Source organism: Prionailurus viverrinus, chromosome A1 (assembly GCF_022837055.1).
Source record: "Prionailurus viverrinus isolate Anna chromosome A1, UM_Priviv_1.0, whole genome shotgun sequence".
Lineage (NCBI taxonomy): Eukaryota > Metazoa > Chordata > Mammalia > Carnivora > Felidae > Prionailurus > Prionailurus viverrinus.
In genome coordinates this window covers 134,788,344-134,799,855 of record NC_062561.1, presented here as the reverse complement: position 1 = coordinate 134,799,855, position 11,512 = coordinate 134,788,344, and the positions used below count along the sequence as shown (strand labels likewise).

The following is an 11,512-nucleotide window of genomic DNA, read 5'->3' as shown; positions in this document are numbered from 1 at the left end:
CCCAAATTTTGATAATATCCTCTAAGCATTTGACTGTTCAAGATAAGGTATTAGAGACACAAAGGTAAGAAGACAGGTGGCCATTGGTGTAGCCATCTGTCTACTCTTTCTCTCTTCATGTTCTTTCATGGGCTTTATAAACAGGTTGGGTCTCCCTTTTTCTCTTTATCTGGTCTTTGGAAACAACCTAAATAGCCAACAATAGACACATGACCAAATAAATTAGGGGATGATCTAAACAAATGCAGAAATATTCTATATTCTTGGGTGGGATAACAATATTAGAAACCTGTTGGTGTCACTAGGAAATCAGGAAGTAGAACTTAAAATGAGATAAAGGTTTCGATCTGTTAGTCTGGCAAAAAAGGAAGAGCTGGATAAAAGCACCGGTGGGATGTGGGGTTGTAGGAACTGCATGCATGGCTTACAGACATAGACTAGTGTAGCCATTCTAGGACCCTCTGACAACAATTAGTCCAATTAAGTATGTGGCCCGTGAATTCTGCTAGGGTATATTTCCCAAGAAAATTTCACATCTCCACAATGATATTTAGTGCAACATTATTTATGGAGGGGGAAGTTCAAAGCAGTTTGAGTGTTCATCACTAGGAAAATGGGTAGATAAGTGTAGAAGATGCCCACCATGGGTATGATACAGTAGTCACAAGCAATGGATTAGATACAGCTATGGCAATGTACTTGAATCTTAAACATACAGTGTTGGAGGAGGTCATCAAGAGGACAGGACTACTGGTTGACACATGAGCAGGATCTGGGCAATCAGAGGCTTCTCATGCCCTCCCCTGTCCTTTGAATGTACACTCTACCCCCCATTCCCACAGTGGGAGCTGGTTTCCAGAAGCAGCCTTAAGAAAGCAACATTCTGTTGCTCTGGATGGTACATGTGACTGAACCCAGTTATGGCCTCTATATATAAACTGTTAAGATTCTAGCACATGGGTGTAGCGATCTACTTGTCTTGGGGCCACCCAAGGCAAGACTCATATGTAAGTTTCCTTGCTTATTAAACCTGCCACCTACCAATCTGGAGTGGTCTGCCAACTGTCTTCGGTCTCTCCTCCCCCTTCAGGTACAGGGGCCAGTTTGTGGGCCAAGAGAGAGAGCTTGATGGGGAAAAAAAAAAACAACCCAAAATGACATATTAATATAGCTTTTATAAATTAAAAATACACGCATACAAAACAATATACCAGTAATTTCTAAGAACACAAAAAGATAAACCATGAATTAACATGGCTGCCTAGAGGGTGGGAGGGGGGGATAAAAGGAAGTGTGGGGATAAATTAAATGAACTCAGGCATAAGCCGGCTGAGAATTGGTGGGACGACCCAATCGTCTGCATCAGAGGCTCTCGGCTATCTATGCATGAGCACGTGAATGAAAGCAATATAGCACACCCATAAAGTGAAATGCCATGTAGCCATTATGAACAATATTGCACAGTATATTTATAGACATTGAAATATATTTGTGATTCAATACTAAACAGAAGAGGTCAGCAAACCTCACCTCCACTATTATTTCAGGTTTTTGAAAAAATTAAAAACCTATATAAATTGAAGAATGATGAGCGGCTGGTTGGATGGCAAGGATTCATTTTTCTTCTCTTCTGTATTTCTAATTTGCCTTCAATGACCATGTTATGCAATGAGTTTTGCTGTTTTTTAAAGACTTTTTTGCTTTTTCACAAAGGTGCAAGAAGAATAAAGAGGTCACTGGATATGAGAATTTACAGATAGCAAAAAAGGAGGCAATCTTTTTCTAAAGCTTTGTGTTTTTATTTTTATTTTATTAAAATAATTTTTTTAGGGGTGCCTGGGTGGCTCAGTTGGTTGGGTGTCCAACTTTGGTTCAGGTCTTGATCTCACGGTCTGTGAGTTTGAGCCCCACATGGGGCTCTGTGCTGACAGCTTGGAGCCTGGAGCCTGCTTCGGATTCTTTGTCTTCCTCTTTCTTTGCCCTTCTCCGACTCATGCTCTGTCTCATTCTCTCAAAAATAAGTGTTAAAAAAAATTTTTAAATATACATTTTTTAATTTATCCATTTTGAGAGAGAGAGAGGGAGATTGATTGATTGGGAAAGCCAGCAGGTGAGGGGCAGAGAGAAAGGCAAAAAGAGACTCCCAAGCAGGCTATATGCTGTAGTGCAGTTCGAACTTATCAACTGGGAGATCATGGCAAGAGCTGAAACCATGAATCAGGACGCTTAACCACTGACCCACCCAGGTGCCCCAAGGCTTTGCGTTTTTAAATCCAAACGGTCAAGCCCAAGCTTCACCAGTTGCTCTTTTTCTTTGAGGACAGACAGCCATGCTTGTTCTAAGGATGTCCATGTGAACAGAGCAGCAGGCTGAGGAGCTGGGACTTGCACTACAGGGACAGCATCACAGGGATGGATGTGGATGGGCACCTAGTCCCAAAAAGTAGAAATCTGTCTCCAGCCTGGGAAAGTCACTTCGGCACAGCACTGTGTAACACAGCGCGTGTATTCCAAAGGGGCAGAATTTTCAGGCAAAGGATTTTTCTGGAGACAGGTTAGAGCTGGAGGATATGGTGATGCCAGCCTGACATATGAAGATGCAGTAAATGCAACATGCTTGCTTCAGACATCTTAAGCATCTTCATTCTTCACCTCCTGGCTACTGACAGCCATCTCCGGGCAGTGCGTAATGAAACAGCAGATGAGTATTTGTGAGAGGCTTTCAGCTTTACAATGTTACCAGACTTTCTGTAAAGAGGTATGGGGCAGTACCTAGTAATCATATACAACATATCTTTCTTTTCTCCATGTCTGAACAGACTTGACTGGCAGGTCACCAAATACATAGGGAACGACAGATTTGGGAGCAGGTTCCCTTTTTGACGTGCTTGCCTGCATCCACGTTTTGGGACAGAGTCCCGCGGCCAGCCTGTGACAAGAGATGGCCATCTTGTCTTTTGGAACACACATCCCAGAAATCAGTAGGAGGATGCTGCTTTTCTGTGAGGATTGCTGCTAAGATTCCCGTCCCAGGTCCAAGGAGTTGGAACTGTCAGAGAACTTGAACCTGAGCCAGACTGATTGACTTTCCATATGCGAAAAGTCATTAAACTGACTTTCAACAACGCATTTTGGGCATTTCTAGCTTTTGTAGATACAGAAGATGTAATATTCACTGGGGTAGAGGTAGAAGACAGGAGGAACACAAATGATCACTGTGAGCCATGAGTTCAAACCATACCAATAGACAGGTAAATAGATTTAGAGTGTTGCCTGACCATTGAGTTCCTTAAGGCCTGGCCGATATCAGAGGAAGCAAATTTCTATAGTTAATAAAGCTGCACTTTTTCATGTTACATTTGTGTTATGAATCCCCAGATGCTAGATGGAAAATTGCCTGCTGATTAATTAGAATTAATAAAAGAGCCCTACTACAGAGAATAATTAGCTTCCTTGGCTCGTGGTTTCCCACCGATCACCAAACGTGTAATTTTGCACCATATGATTTTTCTGCATGTAAAGAAAGAGACAATGAGATGGCTTAGATCATTCACAGAGGAGCCTAGATCTGAATTCAATTACATGACATCTGGTAATGTTTAGAAAGGTCAAGAGCTTTGCAGCCAGAAAAAACTCTGGATTCTAATCCAAATTCTCTTTACAGGGTGTATATTAAACAAACAGCAGAGCCTGTCTGGGCCTCCTTCCTCATCTGTAAAATGGGGATGCCACTATCATCTGGTTTGGGGCTCAAATGAGAAGGTAGATGAAAAGCATCTTGCCCAGCACTATGCACATATTTATATATATAAGGCAGAAAATAAATGTTAGGCTGCTTCTTTCCTTCCTGCCAGTTTCAGTGATTTTTGATGACGAGAAAACACACAGGAAAGGAGGAAATGCAAGATGAAAGGGCACAGTGGTAACTGATTGGTAACTGATGGAGGAAGGTAATAGGAGATAACAGGGGAATTGAAGGAGATGGTTTCACTGAGGAAGAGACGGTAAAAAAGATAGCGACCTTGGTGTGGAAGCTGGTAACTTCTGCGGCCAAGGAATAAGGTTGGTACAAAACGTAGGAAGGCATTATAGGGAGGCTTAATCTTCAAGAATAGAACATGTTTGTGTAAGCTAAAAAAAAAACAAACAAACAAAAGCAAACCAGTCCAATTAACAAAAAGCAACCTGCAAAAAACCCATGCTTCCCATAATACACAGTAATATTCAGTAACACTTTAGAGATGTATGTGTAGATGTAAGAAAAACATCAGTCATTATCTTTTCATGCTAAATTTTTATTTCAATGTTATGCAACTGCATAAGTATAAATATTTGTTCAATATACAACAATTATGACATCCATAGGGAATTTCTTAGAGAAAATAAGACTGCAAACACTTTATTGCACAGATCCTAACAAACTTTTAAGCTGGTAAATCTACAGCTGGGAGTACTACCAAGGAGCACATCTTACAATCACAGGAGACTGACCAAATAGAACACAGGAGAATTTCTACCAGCTGATTGGAGAGGTTTACAACAACAGACAGGTATTACATGAATGCAACCTTAAGTACTCTTTACCCATCCAAAATGCAAAAACATATTTGGCCAAAATGATAATACACTATACAAAATATACATAAAAATATCATTTGTAAACAAGCAGCTAGTTGTGCTTTAAAGGAAACTGGACAGTTAAAAAGCAAAGGCTGTAAACCATGAACTCCCTCCCCGACACACCTGTCGTGATGTCTGAGTACAGATGATTGGGTTATGACAACTGCCAAACACAGATATGAATTATAAATGTTGAGACCACTTTGGAAACCCATTTAAGTTCTTCTAAAATATGCGTTTCTTCTACCATTTCACAACGTAGTGATGGGGAATGGCTAAAACTACACGGGGGCGGAGGGCGGAAAACAGGGGTAGGGGGGGACTTTTTGTTCTGTTTGCCAACTCATTTTACAAGGAAGGACAACCCAGTAGTCAGTTAAGTGATGCCTTTGTTTTTGGAGCAGGGTTTACAGCCCTGCTAAATAATTTACAATCCACAGGCTGTGCTTTAGATGAATGATTTAGATACTAAGACATCCGAGGGGGTTTGGGTGCTGAATTTGTATTTATTGGTAATTGTTTTCCCTCTTGAAAAACAAAACAGAAAATCCTGCTATGGATCCCAAACATCTTATAAATACTTATCTGTGTGTATTTTCTCTTAGTGCCTTAGTACTTAGGTCAGCAAGTGCCGTCTTACAATACAAAACAAGCCTCCAGGACAACTGCAACAAAAACAAACAAAAACCCCCTCAGCACTAAAATGATTTGACGAAGTCTACATATTCCATGGTATACAAAATTTAAATAAGGCTTAGCAAAAGTAAAAAGGACAGTCACATTCAAGCACCAAATAGCTCCACCAAGTCTTTTTGTTAAAAAACGCTGCTCTTTATTAATACGTTTTTTTTTTTGCATACAAATAAAGAGATCATGTTATGAAATGTATGGAGCTACTCAATGCATCAGAAATGAATGTGAAACCCAGGAACTTGCTAAAAACAGCAAGCTTCATCTACAACATAAGGCCCCAGCTATGTATTAAAATGTATCTGATGTCCTGATTATTCATTAATATATATGCTATGATGCCAAAATCCACCCCCCCTTTCCCTCAAAAATGCAAATTTAAAACCTCTTCCAATGCCTGATGCTTATTACTCAACTTAAGTACTATTGGATCTGCGTGTGGCCAGTAATTTTCCTTTTTGTTCAAGAGCAGGGCTGGCACAAGACTACTACAAAATGTGTGCTTCTTGGACTAGTGACTCATAGCATCAAGGCCTGAGTTTAAGAGCGTGAAAAGAAGGGAAAGTGAGAGAAATAAAGCTGACGTGTGTTTATAGCCTCCACTACACCCAGGGTGAAGACCCGACATATATACCCACAGACAAGGATAACTGGCCTTTCAGACAGTTGGACCCAAGATCAAGTGTCCACTGCGATGACTGTAACATGAATATGGTTAGCTCTGCTTGTTCCGGCCATTCCTAATGGAGGAAGAGTCCAGATGCAGTGATTAGAGTAGTTCTTGCTTTAAGATCTGGAAGTCTAGGTAGGCAGATACAGTACTCTCAAAATCTTGGGTTAAAAAGACACACACAAACTCACCATCTACTGTATTTAGGGCTTTCTTTCATCTTGAACTCTACTCAGAATGTGTTAACTTAGAAAAACGTAGTCTTGAAATATTCTCTGAAACCATAGACCAAAACATGTGGGTGGATGCGTATATACACACGAGTGTGAGTGTATCTATACTCTTACATACACCCCGTTTTAACCATTTTGCTTCATTACTATGTGATGATAAGTGGTAAAGCAAAAATCCTACTGGAAAAAAAAAGAAAAGAGAAGAAAAGAAAAAGCTGTGGTAAACAACGCCATCAGCAGCAAGGTATCACTCTACATCCCAAACCAAACACATTGCTAGGTATTTACAGAGAAAATCTTTATCCTCAACAACCCTCCACTGTAAAGGTGTTTCTTTATTGTTGTTTTCGTTTTTCGTACAAACCCTCTCTGGTAACAGTGTTATGGGTTACAATTGGGAAGGCAATTGGAAGAAGGTCCCCTCTTTCTGTCTCTCTCTCCCTCTCCCCCTCTGCCTAGGGGCTCCAGGCTCTGCCCGGCGGGCGTTCCCACACAGTGCTGGCTTCACAAGGTAGTCAAGACTCAGGTACACATTCAGGTCGGGTCTCCCCAGTCCGGCCTGGGGCTGCCCCGTTACGAGGCCTTTTTGTGCGGGCTGCTACGCAAACTCTCTTTCCCCCGCCTCTGCCGCACCACAAAGTCCTTCTCAGAAGAAAGGGCGATGGGCCGGTCAGGGTTTGGAGCTGGGGATGCCTTGGTCACTTCTCTGCCCACGCTCTGTTTCCTAGTCTGCGAGGGCGGGGCTGCGACAGGCTCTTTGCCTTTGGTTTCTCCTGTGGTGGCAGATACCGACAGGGCCCTGTCCCGGTGGCCAGCTCCCCCTGCCACGGGCGGGCTGGGGTGGTGCAATTCCAGGGTGACGGTGGAGCTCCGAAAGGATGGCAGAGAGTCGCTCTTTGTCATGTGGGTTCTGCCGTCGCCCCCGGGCAGGGTCTTAGCCGTAGCCCCGCTGGCCTTGGCCAAAGACGTGTCACCGCTAGTTGCAGCAGCCTCTCGAGCCCCCGGTCTGGCCTCAGGAAAGCTGGAGGAGGAGCTCAGAGACTTTTCTGGGAGGGCAGTGGATCGAAAAGAACTCTGTCCGGTGGCCGAGGGCGACCGTTTCATGCCGCTGGGCTTGCCTGCCTCAGTCAGCGGCTTCTGGGGACTCAGCACTTTCCCCTTGGCCTCTGGCAAGCCTTTCCCCACAGCAGCTGCCGGCCTCTCTGGGCCTTTTGGCCGGGCCTCGCCGGGTGCCAGTGAAAGGCTGGCCTCAAGCTTCCCGCCGTCTGCTGGAACGTAAAGTGCTTCAGTGCATTTCTTCCCCTCAGACTTCCTGTCCGTGGCGGTGGCAGCCTGTGAACTTGGACTCCTGTCTGTCTGTCTGCACACAGCGGGGCAATCTTTCACAGTGGATGGTTTGGGGTGCTTTGGAGACACGTTTTGCTTTTCACTGACAGGGGCAACTTTCTGGTCCGCCGATTCACCCCCTCCTGGGTGTCCTTGCTGCGGCAGATGTGTGGGCTTCTCTGGTGCCTCCGGGGACCGCCTGCCACCGGTGGCTTTTAGCTTAGGGTCTAGAGGACCCCCTTCGGTGAGCAGCGGAACTGAGGGTCCACTTCCTCCCTGGCTAATCGCATTGGTGGCTGTGTTCTGGGAGCCTGGGAGGGCAGGGAAGGCCTCCGGCACACCCTTACTGCTGTCCTTCCCTTCTCGGCTGGGGCCGACCTGCGGCTGGGCTGCAGCCTCTCTGCCTGCTGCAGGCCCAACGCTTGGCTTCTGGGAGGAGAGGGCCCTGTCAGGGTGCTTAGACTTTGCGGGGATGGAGTCGGGGCCAGGCCCAGACTTGGGGCTGCTGCTTTCACCATGCACTGCAGCGGGCCTGGGAGGGCCCTGGAGGCCCAGGCTGGGCTCTGTAGTACAGGGCTTGCCCCCTGGCTCTCTGCCTGAGGAGTGGCTTGGGGAGCTGCAGTGCTGCTGAGTGGCCAGGCTGGGCAGTTCTTTGGTGACCAGCGGGGGCTGAGAGCTACTGCTGACGTGCTTTTGTAGAGCCTGTTCTTTCCTTTCTGGTTCCTTGGGACCGTCTTTCGGCAAGGATGGGAAAGCAGAGAGCTGGGCTTCCTTCCCACGTTCAGTCCCTGGTGGCTGCAGGGACCACCGGCTGGGAGGAGCTTCTGGCTGGGGTTCCGGGCCACCTCTTCCTCTGCCCAGCTCCCTCTCACGAGGAGTCCCTGCTGACTGCAAAGAGGAGTCCTCCCTCGCCAGGGGCCTCACCTCATCTCGGCCATCTCTGTGGTTTGTTTTCCCACAAGGAGCCCATGCTTTCTCCAGGGCTTGGGTCTGAGTGTAGGAATCTGGACGGGTCCTTTCCCCGGAGGGGAGATTTCTGGAATTGTCACTGGTTTTAGCAGCTTCTGGAGGATACAACTCCACAGAGGGATCCCTGTGGGAGTCAGGTCTCACAGCGGACCGCTCGCTTCTGGCCGTGGAAGGGCCCCTTTCAGAGGATTCCCTCCCACTTGGCTTCTCTCTTGAGGCGGTACCTTCAGGCAGCAGCAGGCTGCGTGACCTGGATGGGTCCGCGCTGTGGGGGTTCAATCCCAGGGAGGGGAGGAGTTTGGTGTCAGGGCTATGGTTTTGGTGTTTGCTGGGGCCCCCCTCTCTCCGCTGGGGATCGCTTTCCATGACTGTCACTGTGCTCTTGGCTGCATGGGAAGCTTTCCTATCTCGCTTTAGCTCTGGGTCAGAGCAAGGAGGCACGGGAGCTGCAGGTGAATTCTGGAGACCCCGGCTGGGGGGTGGGAACCGGGGCTCCAGCAGGTAGGACTTATTAATCCTGAAGCCAGCAGGGGAAGGCTCCCTCTGACCCACCGTCTCACCCTTCTTGCCCCCGGTGCTGGGGACAGCCGGTGGCACAGAGGGCCTCACATCACTGGCCGGGCTGGGGCTCTGTGCAGGCTCCGGGGAAGGCAGCTCTGTCTTGGAGGCCTGAGGTCCAGACAGGAGAGCAATATCCAAAGTGCCCTCAATTGGTTTCAGGCAGGACACAGACCTACCTTCCAGTTTATACTCAGAAGGGCTTTTCCGGACGGGTGACTCAGGAGCAACCAAGCCTGGCTTCTCTACTCCACCGTCCACCCGCCCAGCTAGCGCCTTGAGAGGGACAAAGGAGACAGTGCTGATCTGAGCCGTGTGGGCACTGCTCATGAATGCTCGGCTCTCAGAGGCCACTGGGGCCTCCTGCTGTCCACCCATGGACCGGACGGGGTTCCCGGGCAGGCTTTCGTGGGCACTAGACGGCATCTTGGGCTTGAGCACAGTGCACAGGCCGTCATCTTTGTCTTCAAGTGACATTTTCTTTCGGAGGTAATCGATGTTGGCCAGTTTGCTGTCTAACTTCTCACATCGGAGACACTCCTTGGCCTGGGAGGCCTTCTCCGTGTTTTCACCCTTCCCAGAGCTGGACCTATCAGCCGAGTGGCAGAGAGTGTCCTGGAGGGTGCCAGGAGCAGAGGTGCGCTTGAAGTCACAGATGCCCTGGCTGTGGTCCCCAGGTGCCGGGCCATGGCCAGCCGCTGCCCCTTCCGAGGTCACTCCCTCGCTGGCCCGAATGCTGGCCTGCTTGTGAAGAGCCCCTTTCAGCAGGCTGCCCACGGATGGGGCCTCCTGCAAGGCCACTTTGTTATCAAAATGACTTGACCTTTCTAAAGCCTTTGGATAGATTTTCTTCTCTCTCTCTTCCAGCCTAAAAGTAGAGAGGTTTTCTAAATCACTCCCAAGTCCATGGGATTTCTGGTGGGGTTCTTGTTTCTCTGGGAGACCATCTGGCTTCTTCACCACCACCTTGGCCTTGAGCTTCTCTCGGTCCAGCTCATCCACAGACTCCTGTCTCCCCAGCTTCCGGGAGACAGGACGCTTCAGGCAGCCTTGCTCCACAGGCCTGGCGCGGCTCAGGGAAGGGGCATCACACACATTCTCCTCCAGGCTCTGCAAGGTCACTTCCCGTGGAGGCTGTTCCCTCGGCACCTCCTCCTGGGTCACCTCCAGGCTGTGTTTGCGGGAACACAGGTGCTTCTTGTCACTGCCATAGGAGGGAGACAACTTCTCCTCTGACTGCACGCGCTTGAGCAGTGGGGACCTCGGGGGCTCTGCACTCTTGGGCCTCACGATATGTCTGACGATGGTGGGAGGGGAGTGCATTTTGCTGGGAAAAGCTTGAGCGATCTTGGAATTGCCAAGCGAGTGTCCCAACAGAGGGGATGGTGACCGCTGAGGGGAGGTGGGCTGTGGTGTTGGAGAGGGGGTCCGGGCCAGTGGGGAGAGGGGGATGCTGCCGGCCGACTTCCGCCTTCCAGAACGGTAGCGCTGTCCGCTGAGTTTGGGGGCTAGACCATGTAGGGTGCTGGGCCGGATGTGTCCTGATCCCGCTGGGGAATTGGGGGCACTAGAGCTTGGGGAGCTGCTCTGAGAGGAGTTAGTACCTGGGGGTGGAAAACAAAAAGCCATGAGCAATGGGCTCCATCCCTTTTCTATCCATGCTTCCAACCCAAATGGTTGTAGGTCGGGTCAGATCAAGGTCAGCAAATTGTCTTAGCATCTAACTCTATTGAAAAAATGCTTTTCAGGTAAACCTCCCCCCACATCAGGGTTCAACTCCGTATTTCCTGCCTTAATGGTCTAAATAGATGTATCTTATGACTATCCTTTCACTTACACCTTCTTTCATTACGCTGGAATAAGCCTCCCATCCCTCAGGAGCTCAGATAGTGACTCTGACCTCCTCCCACCTCTCCCCTACTGTCTGGGCCAGGAGACTCACTCACCTGACGGGAAGTCAGGGGTGGAGCGATAGCTGGGCGTCGGGGACCGGGGAGACAAGCTGTGCGTTGGGGAGCCTGGGAGGCTCTCCCCTGATGAAAGGGACCGGTTCAAACAGGAGAAGCTTCGGCTGGTGTGGAGTAAAGGAGAAGGCTGCTTGGCTAGTTTTTTAAAAAGGGATCTCCTCCTAGAGCGGAAACAAAAGCAAAGGAATCAGATTCTACATAGAGGGCCCCTCTGTCTCCCCACAGTGTGGGTGTGCTCAGTTTCACACCTCTGTGCCAGCACAGCGACATGGTGTCAGACCCCACACTAAGGTGTAGGTTCCCACTCCCATATTAAAAACCTTATGACTCAGAAAAGAAGGGTCTTTGTTAATGTACAACGGAAGCTCTCTTAATTCCGAATACTTTAAGAAGAAGCGACAAAATAGGAAGAATAGAAAACATAGGAAATATATATTCATTTATTTATCTGTCAGGGTTATGAGGAGGGTGTTTTGTAC

General features: G+C 48.1%; 1 protein-coding gene across 8 annotated transcripts in view; it reads right to left on the bottom strand.

The window, feature by feature from the left end:
• Positions 1-4,284: 4,284 nt before the first annotated feature.
• The window catches only part of MAST4 (microtubule associated serine/threonine kinase family member 4), a 579,145-nt gene continuing 571,917 nt past the window's right edge, over positions 4,285-11,512 (bottom strand). For all 8 annotated transcript variants that reach the window (XM_047859677.1, XM_047859625.1, XM_047859653.1 and 5 more), the window contains 2 exons: positions 11,013-11,194; positions 4,285-10,670 (listed from right to left, as the gene is read on the bottom strand). In XM_047859677.1, the coding sequence (XP_047715633.1) occupies positions 6,787-10,670; positions 11,013-11,194 (4,066 nt within the window). In that variant the 3' untranslated portion in view covers positions 4,285-6,786. The remainder of the gene's footprint in view (positions 10,671-11,012; positions 11,195-11,512) is intronic.